This window comes from Cervus canadensis, chromosome 19, assembly GCF_019320065.1.
Source record: "Cervus canadensis isolate Bull #8, Minnesota chromosome 19, ASM1932006v1, whole genome shotgun sequence".
NCBI classification, from domain to species: Eukaryota; Metazoa; Chordata; class Mammalia; order Artiodactyla; family Cervidae; genus Cervus; species Cervus canadensis.
This window is the reverse complement of record NC_057404.1, coordinates 47,799,756-47,819,983: the sequence shown is the minus strand read 5'-3', so window position 1 is coordinate 47,819,983 and position 20,228 is coordinate 47,799,756. Positions and strand designations below refer to the sequence as shown.

At 38.2% G+C, this 20,228-nt stretch overlaps 1 protein-coding gene across 1 annotated transcript; it reads left to right on the top strand.

Annotated features, from left to right (window-relative positions):
• Positions 1-678: 678 nt before the first annotated feature.
• LOC122422367 (40S ribosomal protein S26-like) lies at positions 679-1,047 on the top strand. The gene has a single exon (XM_043438856.1). The coding sequence runs from the start codon at positions 679-681 to the stop codon at positions 1,021-1,023; it is 345 nt and encodes a 114-aa protein (XP_043294791.1). The 3' UTR covers positions 1,024-1,047.
• The last annotated feature ends 19,181 nt before the right edge of the window (positions 1,048-20,228 follow it).

Below are 20,228 nucleotides of genomic sequence, written 5' to 3'. Positions count from 1 at the left end.
AGTATTGGAGCTTCAGCTTCAACATCAGTCTTTCCAGTGAATATTCAGGGCTGATTTCCTTTAGAATTGACTGAGTTGATCTTCTTGCAGCTGAAGGGACTCTCAAGAGTCTTCTCCAGCACCACAATTTGAAAGCACCAGTTCTTTGACACTCAGCTTTCTTTATGGTCTAACTCTAACATCTGTGTATGACTACCAGAAAGACCATAGCTTTGATATAAGCACCTTTGTTGGTAAAGTAATGTCTCTGCTTTTTAATACACTGTCTAGGTCTGTCACAGCTTTCCTTCCAAGGAGCGTTTAACAATATTTCCCATGAACCTAACTAGTTTAATATCTCTCTTAGCGATGTTCTACAGGCTGTTTGAGGGCTTCCCTGTTGGCTCAAATGGTAAAGAATCTGCCTGCAATGCGGGAGAACTGAATTCAATCTCTGGGTCAGGAAGATCCCCTGGAGAAGGGAATGGCAACTCACTCCAGTATTCTTGCCTGGAGAATTCCATGGGTAGAGGAGCCCAGGGAGCTAAAGTCCATGGGGAAAGAATCAGACAGGACTGAGTGACTAACACACACAGGGGCTCTCTGAAGTATCCCAGAGTCAGCTAGAGGTCAAAAGGGCTTCATTAGAATTTGATTTAAGTTATGTCAATAAATCAAAGGGATCTTGTCTCTTCCAAGATGACCAGGAAAAGAAGGAACAATGGTTCCAAAAAGGGCCACAGCTTCATGCAGCCTATTCGCTGCACCCACTGTGCCCGCTGTGTGCCCAAGGACAAGGCCATTAAGAAGTTCATCGTTCGGAATATGGTAGAGGCCGCAGCCATCAGCGACATTTCTGAAGCAAGTGTTTTTGACGCCTACTTGCTTCCCAAGCTGTATGTGAAACTACATTACCATGTGAGTTGTGCCATTCACAGCAAGGTAGTCAGTAATCACTCTCCAGAAGCCTGGAAAAACAGAACACCTCCACCCCAATTTAGACCTGCGGGTGCTGCTCCACGTCCTCCACCAAAGCCCATGTAAGAATCCAAGTCCTTAAAGACTGAAGAAATACTGGTTTTTCTGAAAAGACAATAAAATGAATATTATACTTAAAATATATATCAAAAGGGTGTAGAACACTCAAGATCAAAGGTCACAATCTGTTATCATTATCAGATTGTGTGCAAAAATGCAGCTATGATTTTACCTTAACCGTTTTACAATGCTGTTTGTTTCACCTTGTGAGTCAGAAGACTTCTTAGACCCCAGGGGTTGGCCTGACCTTCAGGGGTTCGGTACTTCCAAGACCCACTCCCTCTCTTATCTGAGGTACCACCTGACTTGCTATGCACGCAAGTAGGTGTCCAGGCAGGTCAGAGTCCTGCTCTCCTGCGTCTGAATCCTGAACAAGACTTCCTCCATTTTAACTTCCCCAAAAGCACAAAATCTGGGAAGCATTGGGAATCCAGCATTGCTAAACGCTGTTCCTTCTCAAACAAATTTGACTGTCTTTTCACAGATCAGTGATAGAAAATAAAAGCTCCAAGTTTCCTGGACCACTTTCTACTTCGAACAACAGCAGTTATTTCTTCAGGAGCGAATCCAGGACCCAGAAATATCTGGCTCAGGCAAATCATCTACAACAGATTTGATGAACAATGGAAATTTCTGCCAATTTGCTTCAAGCTGTAAAACAAGCTTTCATTTAAGTTGCCCAGAGGTAGCGTTCCAAGTGCTAGTCAAAACATAGATGAAGCAATAGTCAGAGAAATAACAGTCACAGTAGTGAACACCCCTTATAGAGAATGGGAACAACTCCAAGTCTTTCTACTCATATTTAATTATGTCCTCCTCATTTCTCACATCCTAGGTCACTTTTCTGAAAGTCAGGATTCTTCTGATTTCAGCTAGCCTCCGCCAGGTAGCTCTGACCTTTTATATGAGAAATAGACCCCAGGGGCAGCAGGAGTTGTGTGTGGGGGATACACGGAATATTCCATTGCTTTCTGGACTCACAAACTCAAGACTCAGAATGAACGTCCTACAGATACACTGCATAAGATACTAACCTTGTTGATAAGCTTTCCATCCAACAAACACATTGTTGTCGCCACAGGTGACACCGCAGTAGAAGGAACTTAGAAGACAGTGCGTGTTAGTGGAGGAGAGGAGAATAAGAGGAACACAGATATAATCCACAACTACATTCTGTTTGGAGTTTGAATCTCTCATATTACTTTTGGTTTTAAAAAGCCTTGCTTTCCGCATTACATGGCACTTGGGCTAGTGTTGCCATGTTGAGTGTAAGCTCCTTAGGAGATGATGGAGTCACCATGGATAGAGCAGATGTGAGGACTGGTGACTCATGTTAAAGGTCAACCCCAGCTCATCCACAGACAGCCAAGGGTTGCCCAGATGGCAAAGACATAAGACAGAGCAATCCACCTAGAAAGGACATCCAGAGATATTTAATAAATTCACATTCTTCCTTCTAAATAAAACTGAATCTCTCCTGGACAAATGAATGTCTTTTTACAGTTGCCTAGAAAGCTATATAAGCTTTATGGTTTGAGCTGCCTAACACCTTTTAGTTTCTGTGACTGAATCAAATTAACTAATTCAGTGATAATTAAAGAGCTCTATGTGACAGGGTGCTATATGGAATACAAGAAATGGAAGTCATATTCCCTAAGTTCAAGATGTTGCTGAGATTGATTAACACTACAAAAGGAAGAGTTTATGAGTAATGAGCTAATGAATGGCCAGTCCCTAAGTATTCTGGGGGTGTCAGGAAAGAAGGGGAACTTCACCAATTCTGTGGACCAGAACATGCAGCAAAGTTTCCTGGAGTAACTAAAAGCCTCAGATAGGCATGGAAAAGGAGGAAGGCCATGCAGACAACAGGACTGGGACAGGACAAGGTCAATAATGGCTTATTTATTAGATCCATAGATCCTGAGGTGACACAGCTGGATAAGAGGAAACTCTGCTGGCACGTCCTGAGAGAATTAGATGTTAATGACAAGTGAACAGTTCTGAATGTTTTAAAATGTGAGTGGGCATCAATAGGTGAAAGACAGCTCTGAGAGACATCTTTATGTGTGCCAGTCATCCTTCCAACTCTTCAGATAAAATTTCCTACTGAAGCTCAAAGCATTTCATTCTCCTGGGATATATATTGGCCATACACACAACGGCTATTAAGCATTGCCATCAATGACTGCCACCAACAGATTGCTTCCAGCGTGTCAGGCAGAGAGGAAGCGCAGATGCTTTATTCACATCACTTCCATTCCTCAACACCACCTTGCAAGGTGGACGTTATTGCCCCATCTCACAAGTGAGGATACTGAAGACCAGAAAGGCTGAGAATTTTCCTTCATAAATTACACATTTATGAAGAATATGAATTCTGAAATCATGATTCTCTCCTCATTAGATGGTGTTTTTGATCAGAATGATCAGGCTAGGACATCATTAAAAGAAATATGTATATGACTGTCAGAACCAGAAGTAACAAGACAATGTGTTTTGTTAGGCACGACTATTAAATATCCACCCACAGAAAGAGTACACAGGCTATTTCTATTAATAAGGGTCAATTGCATCAGGACAGTTCCCACGAGATTTGAAAACATTCCCTTATTTTTCAGAAAGAAAACTGTTGACATGTGTTGCATTCTTAATGATACATACATGCCAGAAACTGAAATAGTATTAAGGGAAAGAAATTAGGACCTCAGGCACAGGAGTTAGCTATGAAGAGTGGTTTAGTTGCTAAGTCGTGTCCAATCCTTGCAACCCCATGGACTATAGCCTGCCAGGCTTCTTTGTCCATGGGATCTTCTAAACAAGAATACTGGAGTGGGTTGCCATTTCCTTCTCCAGGGGATCTTCCAAACCCAGGAATCAAACCCGGGTCTCCTGTATTGCAGGAAGATTCTTTACCAACTGAGCTATGAGGGGGCAAATTACAATTTATCAAGATATAAATAACAGATATAAAAATTGTGCTGAAAAAGGAGGTCAGTTGTGCTCCTGGGTTTTTACCAAAATGAGCTGAAACTTATATTTACTACAGCTTTATTCATAATTTCCAAAATATGGAAGATGACCTTCAATAGATGCATGGATAAAAAAAATTGTGGTACATGCATACAATGACATATCATTCAGGAATAACATGAAATGAACATCAAGCCACTAAAGGTACGAGGGAATCATAAATGCATTTGCTAAGTGAAAGAAGCCAATCTGAAAGGCTAAATACTGTATGAATTTAACTATATGGCATTCTGGAAAAGGCAATGCCTGAGGAAGCATTACAATGAACAAAGTTAGTGGAGGTGCTGGAATTTCAGTGAGCTATTTCAAATCCTAAAAGATGATGCAGCTAAAGTGCTGCACTCAATATCCAGCAATTTGGAAAACAGCTGTGACCACAGGACTGGAAAAGGTCAGTTTTAATTCCAATCCCAAAGAAGGGCAATGCCAAAGAAGGTTCAAACTACCATACAATTTTACTCATTTCACACGCTAGCAAGGTTGTGTTCAAAATCCTCAAGCTAGCCTTCAACAGTATGTGAACTGAGAATTTCCAGATATGCAAGCTGGGTTTAGAAAAGACAGAGGAACCAGAGATCAAATTGCCAACATCCACTGGATCATAGAAAAAGCAAGGGAATTCCTGGAAAGCATCTACTTCTGCTTCAATGACTACACTACAGTCTTTGACTGTGTGGATCACAACAAACTGTGGAAAATTCTTAAAGACAAGGGAATACCAGACCACTTTACCTGACTCCTGAGAAACTTGTATGCAGGTCAAGAAGCAACAGTTAGAACTGGACATGGAACAATGGATTGGTTCAAAATTGGGAAAGGAGTACATCCAAGCTGTATATTGTCACTCTGCTTATTTAACTTCTATGCAGAGTACATTATGCAAAATGCCACCCTGGATGACTCACAAGCTGGAATCAAGATTGCCAAGAGAAATATCAATAACCTGATATATGCAGATATCATCCTAATGGCAGAAAGTGAAGAGGAACTAAAAAGTCTCTTGATGAGGGTGAAAGAAGAGACTGAAAAAGTTGGCTTAAAACTCGACTTTCAAAAAACTAAGATCATGGCATCTGGCCCCATCACTTCATGGAAACAGTGGAAACAGTGACAGACTTTATTTCCTTGGGCTTTAAAATCACTGCAGACTGTAGCCATGAAGATGCTTGCTCCTTGGAAGGAAAGCTATGACAAACCTAGACAGTGTATTTAAAAGCAAAGACATTACTTTGCCAACAAATGTATAGTCAAAGATATGGTATTTTCAGTAGTCATGAACAGATGTGAAAGCTGGACCATAAAGAAGGCTAAGAACTAAAGAACCGATGCTTTCGAATTGTGGTGCTGGAGAAGACTCTTGAGAGTCCCTTGAACTGCAAGAAGTTCAAGCCAGTCAATCCGAAAGAAAATCAACCCTGAATACCCATTGGAAGGACTGATGCTGAAGCTGAAGCTCCAATACTTTGGCCAACTGACACGAAGAGCCAATTCACTGGAAAAGACCCTGATGCTGGGAAAGATTGAAGGCAAAAGGAGGAGGGGCGGCAGAGGATGAGAAGGTTAGATAGCATCACTGACTCAGTGGACATGAATTTGAGCAAATTTGGGGAGATAGTGAAGGACAGGGGAACTTGGCATGCTGCACTCCATGGGGTCGCAAAGAGTCAGACATGACTTAGTGACTGAACAAAAACAACATGGAGATAATAAAAAGATCAGTGATTTCCAGGGTTTGGGATGAAGGAGAGATGAATGGGGGAGCACAAAGGACTTTTAGGGCAGGGAAACTATTCTGTATGATATGATAATATTGGATACGTGTCATTACACCTTTACTGCAACCCACAGAATGTACAACAAGAGTTGTAAACGGTGGGCTTTGGTTGATAATAATAATGCATCAATATTGGCTCATTAATTGTAGCAAATGGACCACATTAATGCAAAGTATTAATAATAAGAGACACTTGAGGGAAGAGGAGGGAAGGCAATATGTGGACATTCTTTGTACTCTGCCCAACTTTTTTATAAACCTTAACCTGCTTTTAAGAAAATGTCTATTAATTTTTTTTTTTAAAGAAGGGGACTCACTATCCAATTAAGTAAATCTATGCTTAATGCACAGGTTAAGTAGTTCCATGCTTCAAACAAATCAAACCAGATTTTTAAAAGTACTTGGTAAACAAGAAGTAAAAGATAAGCCCTACCCATGTTCCGTCTTTCAGCTAAGTTGCCTCCAGTCACCTAGAATGGTTCCTCTGACCAAGAGGAAGAAAGAAGCCCCCAGAAACTGGGTTGTTATTGTTGTTGTTCAGTCGCTCAGTTGTATCCGACTTTCTGCAACCCCATGGACTGCAGCACTCCAGGCCTCCCTGCTCCTCTCTATCTCCCGGAGTTTGCCCAAATTTATGTTCATGGAGTCAGTGATGCTATCAAACCATGTCATCCTCTGCCACCCTCTTCTTCCACCTTCAATCTTTCCCAGCATAAGGGTCTTTTCCAATGAGTTGGCTGTTCAAAACTGGGTAATTATTTTTGAAACAGCATTAACAATCTGCAGTATATAATTCCTAATTCTATGAAGCTGCAACAAAATTTAAATTAAAAAAAGAAATATCCTTTTAGATTGCATAATTACATAATCTCAGCATGCCTATTGGTTTGCAGCCTTGGAAGTTCTCTGGGAGAAACTTGAAAACTGGCCTCTGAACACGGAGGGCGGGAAGAAGCCAAAGAAAGAGGCAGACCACTCTTAACTGGTAGGTGGCAGGTTTAATAAGGGAACTTAGTTATGAGGTTTGTCTTGGATGTCCATAAAATGATTAAGTCTTCACACCTATCCCATAGAATCTTAAATTTTTATGTAGAGGCCTTAACTGAGTTCAGTCACATATTCATCCAAATGATCTAAATAGCACATTGTTCTCTCAAGACTGTGTCCTTGAAATGGCTCCAGCTGTGAGAATGGTGGGCAGAACATAACATTCCAAGGGCAAGGGAAGGGTTGAAGAGCCTCTGGTCAACTGGTGGTCACATCCTCCTGAAGACCTCCTTCAACAATCCCTCCTTCATTTTAACTTCTAAAAATGTCAAAGGTTAATGGAAAGAACTCTTCTATCACCCACAGGTCTGCCGTCCCTAGGTATCTGAAAGGGATTGGTTCTAGGACCCCTGAGATAGCAAAAGCCAAGGATGCTCAAGTCCCTTATATAAAATGGCATCATGTTTGCATATAACCTACATACATTCTCTCCCATACCTTAAATCATATCTAGATTACTTATAATACCTAATACAATGGAAACAGTTGCCTTCATGAGGCAAGTTCAAGTTTGGCTTTTTGGAACTTTCTGAAATTTTTTTTTCAAAATCTTTTCCATACAGGATTGGTTGAATATGCAGATGTGGAATCCACAGATATGAGGGGTCAACTGTAGAATCTTTCCCTGACCTTCAGTTCTGCTGAATCTATAGAAAGCACCATCGCATTTGATGGCTTGACAACATTACTAGAGATGCTATAAATTACATATAATTTCACATAATTAAAACTACTTTCTGGGAACTATTGAAAATGCAAACCATAGTTTGCGGCTCTTCCTCTGTTTTTATCTATTCAGTTCAGTTCAGTCACTCAGTCGTGTCCGACTCTTTGAGATCCCATGGACTGCAGCATGCCGGGCCTCCCTATCCATCACCAACTCCCGGAGTCCACCCAAACCCATGTCCATTGAGTCAGTGATGCCATCCAACCATCTCATCCTCTGTCATTCCCTTCTCCTCCTGCCTTCAATCTTTCCCTGCATCAGGGTCTTTTCAAACGAGTCAGCTCTTTGCATCAGGTGGCCAAAATATTACATAAATAAATATAAGTATTACATAAATAAAAATAAAAATATTTTATATATTATGTGCATTATATAAATTATATATTATCTATATATAATCAATATATTTTATTATATAAATAAATATAAATTATATAATAAATATAAATGCTTATCTTTATTAAACTGTGAAGTAATATCTTTGATCCTTTCCTTTTTACCTTCAGACAGAAATTATTTGTGTAAAAATCATCATGGTTTACAACTTAAAATTGGAAAGATGTATGAAATGGATGGTGAAGAGAAAATACCCAAGTAAACGATGTATTTTTAAATCTTCAAATACCAGAGAAACAAAATAAAATTGCTTTCATTTGGTTTACCCAGCCTGACTCCCCACTGAGATGCATTCACTTTTATTTTTAATAAAGTAAAATTTATTAAAAGTGAACAGGTTTTAAGTATAAACTCTTATGAGTTTTGGCAAATATATATACACAGTAAACCAACACCTCAACCAAGATAAAATGTTTCTGCTACTGCCAAAATTTCCCTTGTGGTCCCTCCAGTCAATCCCACCCATATCCACAGACAGCCATTGTTCTGATTTCTTTGATCACAGGTGGTTTTGTCTGCTCATGAACTTAGGTTTGCTTTTATGTCTGACTTCTTTTGTTCAGCATAATGCTTTTGGTATTCACTCCTGTTGTTGTGTGTTCATTCTTTTCTTTTCTTTTTTTTAATCTCCAGGAACTATTCTCTTGTATGAATAGATCAAAATTTGTTTATCCATTCTCCTGCTGATGGACATTTGGATTGTTTCCAGGCTTGGCTGAATGAATGTTTTCATTTCTTTTCAGTTAATACCTAAGTACTGGTTCATAGGGTAATTATATCGGGGCTTCCCAGGTGGTGCTAGTGGTGAAGAAACTGCCTGCCAATGCAGGTGATGTAAGAGACTCAGGTTTGATCCCTGGATCGGGAAGATCCCCTGGAGAAGGATTCCCTGGAGATCCCCACTCCAGTATTCTTGCCTGGAGAATCATGTAGCCTGGCGGGCTACAGTCCACAGGGTCGCACAGAATCTGACACAGCTGAAGTTCCTGGGCATGGCACAGGTTAGGTATATGTTTAACTTCATAAGAAGCTGCCAAACATTTCCAAAGTGACTATTCCATTTTATATTCTCATAAGCAATGCATGTGAGTTCCAGTTGTTCCACAGCCTCATGCGTACTTAGTATTGGCAGTCTTTTTAATATTAAACATTTTAGTAGGTGTAACATAGTACCACATTGCAATTTTAATTTGCCTTTCCCTGATGTTGACCATCTTTTCAGATGTCAATTGATGATCATGTATCTTCTTTTGTGAGATGTCTATTTAAATCTTTTGCCCATATTTATTATATTTTAAATTTTTTATTGATTTGTAAAAGTTCTTTACACATATTCTGGATGCAAATCTGATCTATGTATCACATATATGTAAATATGTATGTCAGACCTTTGAGTTACACATATTTCCTCCCAGTTCATGTCTTATCTGTTCATTTTCTTAACAGTATCTTTTTTTAATCTTAAAACATTTATCTTTCCATAACTCAGATCAAACACCTTCAATTATGCTTGTTTACATAATTACGTCACCAACCTGCTAAGTCTTTTTAAAATAAGGCCCCAATCACATCTCTGACTGTATTTCATAAGACTGTTACTCTGTTCAACATTAAAAGCAAGTAACAGCTGAAAATATAATAAAATTCAGTGCAATAAAAAGAAGAATGAGGCAAATGTATCCCTGGCAATATAGAAAAGTTCTCCAAAATAAGAATGAAAAGGCACTTTCAGGAGTGTGTGTTTGTGTATGGTATTGTACAGTTAAGCATCTCTCAATTTAAAAAATTTTGGAAGATTACACCCCAAGCTGACCATTTGTTGTTATTTGTTGTTGTTTAGTCACCAAGTTGTGTCTGTTTTTCTTTAATTAACAGTAAATTTTTTGATGGTCTGACTACCTGGTTTTTGTTACAAGAACTAGACATCCCAACCCACTCCAGTATTCCTACCTGGAGAATCCCATGGACAGAGGAGCCTGGTGGGCTATAATCCATGGGGTTGCAGAAGAGTTGGATACAACTTAGTGATTCACAGTATCTTTTGATGAGCAAAAATTTTACTTTTAATGAAGTCCAGTTCATCATTTTTTCCTTTATGGTTATATTTTTGTCTGTGTTATCAATTATTGCCTACTCCAAGCTCTCAATATAGTCTCCTATTTTCTTCTAGGCACTTTTAGAGTTTTAGCTTTTATGTTGGGGTTTGTGATTCATTTTTATTATTGTTTATATATTATATGAAGTTGAAGTTTATTTTTCTCTACATCTATATTCACTGCATAGATAGTTCAATTGGGAACGGACTGACGTTTTATCAATATTAAGCCTCCCAATCTAAGAATATTACATATTTCTCCATTTATTTAGGTTTTCTTTAATTTCTCTCATCAATGTTTTTGACTTTTCAGATTAATGTTTTAAAAATCTTTTGTTAAATTTATTTGTATTATATGTTTTTGAATGCTCTTAAAAATGAATAGATTTTTATTTTATTTTCTAGTTGTTTGTTGCTCTTTTTTTAAATTTTTTATTTTATTTTATTATTTTTTTCATTTATTTTTATTAGTTGGAGGCTAATTGCTTTACAGTATTGTAGTGGTTTTTGACATACATGGACATGAATCAGCCATGGATTTACATGTGTTCCCCATCCCGATCCCCCTTCCCGCCTCCCTCCCCACCCCATCCCTCTGGGTCTTCCCAGTGCACCAGCCCCGAGCACTTGTCTCATGCATCCAACCTGGGCTGGTGATCTGTTTCACCCTTGATAGTATACATGTTTTGATGCTGTTCTGGAATATTACTCAGCCACTAAAAAGAATTCATTTGAATCAGTTCTAATGAGATGGATGAAACTGGAGCCCATTATACAGAGTGAAGTAAGCCAGAAAGATAAAGACCAATACAGTATACTAATGCATATATATGTTTGTTGCTCTTTTATATTTATAGAGATAAAACTGAATTTTATATATGGACTTGGTCCTGTTACCATACTAAACATTTCATACATGAGTAGTTTTTTCATTGAGTCCAAACCCTAATGTTTTACTCATAAGACTGGAGGTAAAATTTAAAATGTGAACAAAATCATGTGTGTTTTTTTTCCTTCAAACATTAGCTATCTTTACTTGCCATCAGTTAGGAGCAACCATCAGAAAGTTACCTCTAGCGCCACCTGGGAAGTCTCACATGGAGATAACAGTGAGTCTTACTATTCAAGGCTAAATAAATCGTAGCATACAGGGTGCCCTGGCAGAGGTGGATTAGCAAACACCAAGTGGACTCAAGCCAAAAAGACGCTTTATGCTTCCCCACTTCTAGCCTTGGAAGCCACCCAGACAAAGAACTGGATCCACAAAGAGAATGAGCTAGAGGGAGACCACAAGCTGCCTCAGCAGCCACCCAGGCACCCACAGCGCAGACAAGTAGACCTGTCTTCTGTCCCAGCCTGGATCTGACCACCACAGGAGACCAGATACCATGCGAGATGTTTGGTCCCGACCAGTCCACAAGGTTGGCTGTACAGGAGCAGGGATGGGGGGCTCAGGTTTGCGAAGCTGCTGCTGGAGCCTGGCACCAGCTGATGCCTGACTTCCGCCAGTCACATTAGCAGCCCCTCTTCCTTTGAAGAAAAGGCTTAGAGGGAAATAACAAACACAAAGAAAAAAACAACAAGACAGCTCATTTTTATACCTCTTTGAATGAAAATATCAACACGGAAGAATATATTTTCTCCACTTGAGAGGCCATTATTAAGTTGTGAAGAATTAAAATCAAATAAAATGTTTAAAATAAAATCCTTTTTAATAGAATACTACTTAAATGGCCATATTGGCTTTACAAAATGAAAGTTATTAAGAATATTTGGCTGATTTATAGAGGTCCATTATGAATTTTTAATTAGTTTATATATTACTTTCCCCCTATAGAAGTAATACATGATTATGCTAGAAAACTTGGAAAAGAGGAAAAAAACAGCAAGAAGGAAAAAATTAGTTGCCTAAGGTCCTAACCATCTGGAGACAACTTATAACAAATGCATTCTTTCAGAATATTTTTTTAGAGTTGCAATTGTATGATACAAATGCAAATTTTAACTTAAAAAATAGCATGTATATTTTCAATGATAAAAGTAATATGTATTCATTATACAAAAACTTCTTGACAAATATAAAAAATAAAAATCACTCTGCATGTGTGCTCAATCACTTCAGTTGCGTCCGACTCTTTGCAACCCCATGTACTGTAGCCCTCCAGACTCCTCTGTCCACAGGATTCTGCAAGCAAGAATACTGAAGTGGGTTGCCATGCCCTTCTCCAGGGGATCTTCCTGATCCAGGGATCGAACCTGCATCTTCTGTGTCTCCTGCATTGCAGATGGATTCTTTACCACTGAGCTACCAGGGAAGCCCCCCAAATCACTCTAAAATCCACAATTAGCATAGTACTTTATAAAAAGGAAAATGAAAAATGACCACATCTGTGCCAAAGTTTTACTTTACAAAGTTCTCACAAATGTCTCTGATTTTGAATCTGAAAAGAAAGTAGTAGTAGAAGGTAATAGTTCTAAGATGAGCTTCTATAGTTATACTTCTAAGATAAATTTATAGCTTCTAAATTCTCTCTTTTGTGGGAAATTATTCTGAAAACTTTTTAGCACATCATTCTCAAATTTCTTAAACCCATTGTCTACATAATGCACCTAGAAGTAAATGAAGATTATATTCAACCCAATAACAAGTCCTAGTGGTTTTTCTGGGCTGTAATCTGAACTGATTAAAACCCAGAGATGCAGGGCTTTAAACTAAAATCAAAAGACACAACTTTAGTTAAATCACAGCTAAGTATTTAGCAAATAATACCACTTAGGCATCATTAAGCAGCTCTAAGGCAGTGGTCTCAACCTCAGCTGTGCATTGTAAAACTACCCAGGAAGTTTTTAAAATTTCAGATAGGTAGGCCCAGTCCAGTGAAACAAAAATCTTTGGGGTCTGGTAGTAGCACATTTAAAAGCAGCTGATTCAAATTTATATAGGTCCATTATGACTTTTTAATTAGTTTAAGTAAATATTATTATCCCCTTATAGAAGTAATATATGATTATGGTAGAAAACTTGGAAAATAGAAAAAAAAAACAAGAAGAGGGGAAAAAATGTACATTCAAGCTTGGGAACACTGCTGAAGGGAAAAAAACATTGCATCTTTACCCCCAGTAGTGCTTAGAAATGTATAGAATGTCTTTCATCTAAATGGCAAAATATGTTGCACACTTGTCCCATGGGGTAGAGATAACCAGAAATGAAGTGCATTTTTTGGTTTTCCAATTATATTTTTTTCTCCTAATTTTTATTATAAATGTATTATATTTCAAACATACATAGTCTGATTCTCTTATTATAAACTTACAAGGAGTATTTTTAAATTTTCAAAACTAGTTCAGTTCAGTTCAGTTGCTCAGTCGTGTCCAACTCTTTGTGACCCCATGAACGGCAGCAGGCCAGGCCTCCCTGTCCATCACCAACTCCTGGAGTTTACTCAAACTCATGTCCATTGAGTCGGTGATGCCATCTAACCATCTTCTCCTCTGTCGTCCCCTTCTCCTCCTGCCTAAAATCTTTCCCAGGATCAGGGTCTTTTCAAATGAGTCAGCTCTTCACATCAGGTGGCCAAAATATTGGAGTTTCAGCTTCAACATCAGTCCTTCCAATGAACACCCAGGACTAATTTCCTTTAGGATGGACTGGTTGGATCTCCTTGCAGTCAAAACTAAATTAATATTAATTCACTGAAAATTTGTATTGTATCTGTTCTCTACTTCACATCATACATACATTAAAATTGTCTAGAAATTAAGAACTCAAAGTAGGGGGAGGAAGTAGAGGGTAGGAGTATGGAGATGGTAACATGGAAACACACATTACCATATGTAAAATAGATAGCCAATGGGAATTTGCAGTATGACTCACGGAACACAAACTGGGGCTCTGTGACACCTCGAGGGGTGGGTGGGGCGGGTGGTGAGAGGGAGGTGAGAGAGAGGGGCATGTGTATAGCTAAGGCTGATGCGTGTTGATGTTTGGCAGAAACCAACATAACACTGTAAAGCAACTATCCTTCAATTAAAAATAAATAAATTTTAAAAACCTGAAAGTAAAATATAGCTATAATAAGTGCAGGAGAGCAGTTTGAAAATGTATATGCAATTTGGGGATGGGGGTGATTTTTAATCACAATAAGGCCAGAAATGAAAAAAAAGTGTGAATATGACTGATTTAACTATGTGACAAACTTCTATGCAAAACACCATAAATAAAGCTAAAAGACATATATAAAAAGCCAGGTAAGAAGAATATTTCTGATATATACATTTAGCAGATAAACAGTTAATATCTTCAGTATTTAACTATTCTTGGGCAAATTAAAAAGGCAAAGACCACCAATCCACATTAGAAGAACGTAAAAGTCAAAATAATAAGCTATTCACAAAAGAAACATAGACAATCAAAATATATAGACAGATGTTCAATCTCAGTGAGGAAAAAATTTCTTGAAATTGAAATCATAAAGAAATGTTTGGCCATTTACAGGACTGTGAGGAGACCTTGATTATCTTGGCAGGGAGCTAACTCCCCAAATAGTCTTTATTCACATTCACCAGTTGTTAACATTTTGCCACATGTGCATCATTAATCTCTTGCTCTCTTGAAATATATATTGAAGAATAGACTGCATACATCATAATACATCACACCCCTCCACTGCTCAGTACTACTGAGTACTCCACTACACAGGCATTCTTTGTAAGGATTTTGTTTACTGCCATTGAGAAAAAGATGATAATCTAGTTCATACTTAGTAAATATATTAGTGGATATCAGAATCACAAAACTATTCTCCAGAAGAATTTCATTGGTCATCAAAACACTTATTAAACGCCTGGCAAATGGACAGACATGGTTGTCTCCTTCTGAGAGTCTGACCTCTAAAACATGACCACAGTGAAGAAACTTGTATCCATACATCAAGAACTTTATTTGAATTCCAAGAGAGTAGCACAGGACCAGTTTATCTAGGAGCAGACTGTCATGTATGCACATAAGCACGAACACACAGATGCACATGCATATTTAAAGAAGTCAAGAATCTGGGATACACCACTTGAGCAATGTTTTGAACACTAAAACCCTAGGTGTCCAATTTTACAAATGTACAAATTGCTAAAGTGAAATAAGATTCTGCTAAAAGTAAAAAGATATCAGGATTGGCAGTGGTGCGTGGGAAGGGAGGTGAAGTAGTCCTAAGGAAAGAGAATTCAATGAATGTTGAATTTGTAAGTATTCCCTTGGGATAAGGAAACTACTCCATTTGTCCAGAAGAAAGAGAATCAGTTGCTGTGTTTGGACCCTAACATATGGCAAAGATCATATTAAAACAAATACCAAAAAAATGCCTGCCTAAAGCAGTCATATTCTAATAATATATATGTACCATGAATTCTATCTGAAGATTCACCTTAATTGCACTGATATCAGAGTCAATTTTCACTACTTTTCCTTAAATGTTCATCTTTCCTTAAGCTTAGGAACCTGATCTAATTGCCTACGTTCATTTAAGCTCTGGTGTATTTTCTAGTTCAGGTTGAACGTATGAAAAATGATGATAATCATAAGCTCTGCCAAGCTGAAAAAATAGTTTCATAACAGATTTCTGTCTGTAATTCAGAGGTGAAGCTTTAGATGGGTTTCTATTTCCTATTTCATTCTAATCTTTTATCAACTAGCCTGTATTTCTTTTTTTCCTTTTTTAAAAAATAACTTTTCTTATTTTTGGAAACAATTTCAAACACACAAAAAGGTTGCAAATGAACTCCAAAAGATCCTGTATCCACACTCACCAGTTGCTGGTATTTTGCCACGTGTGCACTACCAATCTCTTATTTCCTCCAAACAAATGTTGAAGTCTGGGTTGCATAAAGCATAACACGGCACCCTCCTCTACTCTTCAATAGTATATATGCATCTCCTAAGAACACAAATGGGCTTCCTAGGTAGTTCAGTGGCAAAGATACGCCTGCCAATGCAGGAGACCAGAGTTCAATTCCTAGATTGAGAAGATCCCCTGGAGAAGGTAAAGGCAATCTACTCTAGTATTCTTGCCTGGAAAATCCCATGGACAGAGGAGCCTGGTGGGCTACAGTTCACGGGGTCTCCAAAAGAGTCAGACATGACTTAGTTACTAAACAAGGAACACAAATATTGACCTTTTTCTCTTTTATAACCTTAGTATAGCTATTAAATTCAAAGAATTTAATATTAATACATTGCTTTTACCTAATCAATCTGCCTTATCCCCATTTCATCAATTATCTCAATAATGTCCTACATACTTTTACACTTCAGAGTCCAGGATCCAGTCCAGGATAATATATTGCATTTAGTTGTTATTCAGTCTTTGTTCTCCTTTAATCTGGAATAATTCTTATTATTTTTGAGAATGTTCTTCAATTGGGGTTTATCTGCTATTTTCTCATGATTAGATTCAGTCTATTGCATCCCCATCCAGAAACACTACATAAGTGATATTGTGTCCTTCTCATGAAATGATATAGGGGCAGGTTATGTCTGGTGTCTCCCATCAGTGACATTCATTTTGCTATCCAGTCAAAGGATTCTGCTCATCCACTGTATAGTAAGTATTTTTTCCCATTGCAGCAGTGAGCAAGCTGTGGGGAGGCATTTAGAGACCATGAAAATATCCTGATCCTCCTCAAAAAGTTCCCCTGGACTTATTACCCATTGATGATTCCCACCCAAACCATCTTTACCATAATGATTACAAAATGGTGACTCCTGATTTATCAGTCAGCTTTCTGCTATAAGGAAGAGCTTTCACTTCACACCTCTGTCTACCTACCTACCTATCTATCTACCTAACACCTACCTACTGTCTACTATAAACTATCAGTAATGACTCATGGATTTCTATTTTATCCAGTGGCTTATAAACTATCACTGTCTTTATTTCTGTTTGCTTAAATTTTTCCAGTTTTAGCCAGGAGAGCCTTCAAGCTAGATTTATTGACCTATCATTTGAGTACCTCCTAATATTCCGGCACAAAAAGATGTCATCTTCCCCATCACAGTCTTGAAATTAGCTACTTCTCCAAGGAAACGTGGGTTTCTCTGAGTGTGGCATAGTACTAGAAAAAGGGACTTTGGTGCTGGGTGTGCTCATTATCACTGGAGTGTAATTGCCTCTAGCTGTTCAAAAGATAGCGCTAAGAGAGGAAAAACATGCGTACACAGACAGACGATATTGATAGACAGACGTGAAACAATCAGTTCATACCTTCAATTTCAAATTTCAATCCACCTCACAGGGTTGTTTCTTGCCTGTCCCTATCCTGTATTTGTATCTTTCTGCACAGTAAAAATCCTGGTTTCCAAGAATATGAACCCATTCACTCATTTACTTATTCCTACAACTCATAAGAAATAACTTCAGAATTGCTACTCTTCTAATACTCTGAAAAGCAAATCTGAGGGAAAAAAAAAATTCAACATTCATTTGCGGGTCATTTTCTCCCCCTAGACAGAGTATATATAAAGAGCTATATTCAAAAGACATTTGAGGGGAAATTTCACTTCTAGAAAGATAGGATAAACATGCTTATCTTTATTTCTTCTGTTCAGTACAATTAAAAACCCTGGATTTTATATATAAATCAAACATAAGAAAACTGAAAGGTGGAGAGAAGACCCAAGGAATGACATGATGGTGAGTACTTTCTGTATCCCACACTTGAAAGTGAAGAAGCTGGCAATCCAGAAATTTCAATAGGCATAGATAAACACAATAAGAACAAAAACCGGCTCTCTTAGCCAAAGAACTAGAAATCATAGCCTAGCAAGATGGAAATCGTCTGGATAATAAGTGCCCTCCTCCAACAAAATATCACAGAAAAACCTGGGTCCCACCCCAACCCCATGCCAGCAAAGACCAACTGGGAACCCTGGATTTTCACCCTTTCTGGGCTGAAAAGAGATATCCCCACACTTCCCCAATTACAACTACATGTAAATCTATAATTATCTCAAAATGAGAAGGGTTTATAAAGAAATGCAAAGATGATTCAATGTTAGAAAATCTATTAATACAAATATATTAATGCATTCATTTTTCTGAAAAAGCCTCTGAAAAATTTCAACATTCATTTCTAATAAAAACATTGAGGAAAATAAAAATTGGTGAATACTGCCTTTATGTACAATATTCTGATATCACAGATCATTGATTAGGAAATGTCAAATACCATTGATATGACATACCACCGCATAGGAGTCTGACCACGACAGACCACATGCAGAGCCCTGAAACCACAGAGAAGGGAAGGGACTCAGCCTTCCACGCCTCATTCCCACCAAGGCACCGGACATGCTTGGAGAAGCCATCTTTGAAGTGTATCATCCAACCAATCTATCCCAGCTGACACCATAGGATCAGAAATGAACCAACCAGTAGAGCTTTTTCCAAATTCCTCACCCACAAAATCATGTGCAAAATATAATGCTTTAAACCACTAAATTTCAAGTCACAAAGTTTAAACCTCTTAGGAAATAGAGAAAACAGGTTTTTTTTTTATCTCTTCTAGTCTTAAAAGGCAGCATAGCTGTACAGAAGAGTTTTGGCTTGCATTTTCTCTGGTCTAAGTACTAACCAGGCTTGACCCTGCTTAGCATTTGAGATTAGATGAGATCGGGCACATTCAAGATGGTATAGTGGTAGACTGTATCTTCTTTCCTTGAATTTTCTGAAAATACAGCTCCACTGTAGTTTGTTTTATATGTGGCTTTTTAGAAGTCCAATGGCAGCCTAATTTCCTTAACCTCATAACTAATTTGATTTTTTTTTTTTTTTTTTTTTGCTTGGAGGCCCTGAGGATGTTTTTCGTTGTCTTTAAAGAGTAATGGTTTTAATCTTTCTGCACTTGGTGGCTTGCTTGCCTTTTTGTCTTAATTTCCCTTGTTTTTTAAGGAAGGCATGCATTTTGTTTTTGTTGCTTTAAAGAATCTTTTTAAATGCCTTTAAATCTTTCCCCCCACTGCTGCTAAGTCACTTCAGTCGTGTCTGACTCTGTGCAACCCCATAGACAGCAGCCCACCAGGCTCCCCCGTCCCTGGGATTCTCCAGGCAAGAACACTGGAGTGGGGTGCCATTTCCTTCTCCAATGTGTGAAAGTGAAAAGTGAAAGTGAAATCTCTCAGTCGTGCCCGACTCTTAGTGACCCCATGGACCACAGCCTACCAGGCTCCTCCATCCATGGGATTTTCCAGACAAGAGTACTGGAGTGGGGTGCCATTGCCTTCTCCATTCCCCCCACTACTTAACATTTTACTATCTGATCTATACGCTTTCCAAGTGGTGCTAGTGGTAAAGAACCCACCTGCCAATGCAGGAGACAAGAGACATTTGATCCCTGGGTCAGGAAGATCCCCTGGAGAACCCACTCCATTATTCTTCCTGGAGAATCCCATGCACGGGGGAGCCTGGAGGGCTACAGTCTGTAGGGTCACAGAGTCAGACACACTGAAGTGACTGAGCAAACACACATCTGATCTCTAATTCTTAAATGGTGTCCTTTGGCTCTCACCTTCTTCTCTTTCTTCTCTTGCTCTCCAGGCTTGCAGCAATGGCAAGACATCTTTGGAATTTGATGTTTATTTCTCTTACAAACACAGCAAATTTCATGGTATTCTCTAGCTCCTATTAATGCTAAAAATGTGGTAATATGAAGGGGTTTTGAATTTTTAGTTAAACTAATAGATTCTTTTGAAGGACGAATGCATGAAAACAACAGGATTCAGGTGGCTACCGTTACCCTCCCGATTGCTATCTTGTTTTTTGAGATGCTTTCTTTCAAAATTCTTCTGTACTTTTACCCTTCTTTCTTTGTCCCTAGGAATCACAGAGAATGTGATAAGAAACCCAGCATCAGTGGATATCTATGTAATTACTTCAAGAATTTAATTCCTCACTATTGTCACAGTGTTAAATACTTTGGAAATTCCTTAAAATAAAAACTATCACACTTAATAAATGGTATATTAAAATAATGCCAATGATTGGAAAATTGCTGCTTTGCTGTAAGGACTTAACTGTGTTTATAAATTATATCAAATTAATTCATAAAAATATTGGGCTTTTTTTCTGAACAGTTAAGGAATGAATCATCTG

What these genes read in the sequence shown, in the direction of transcription:
- LOC122422367 (XM_043438856.1), top strand. Translation starts at nt 679, where the DNA reads ATGACCAGGAAAAGAAGGAACAATGGTTCCAAAAAGGGCCACAGCTTC.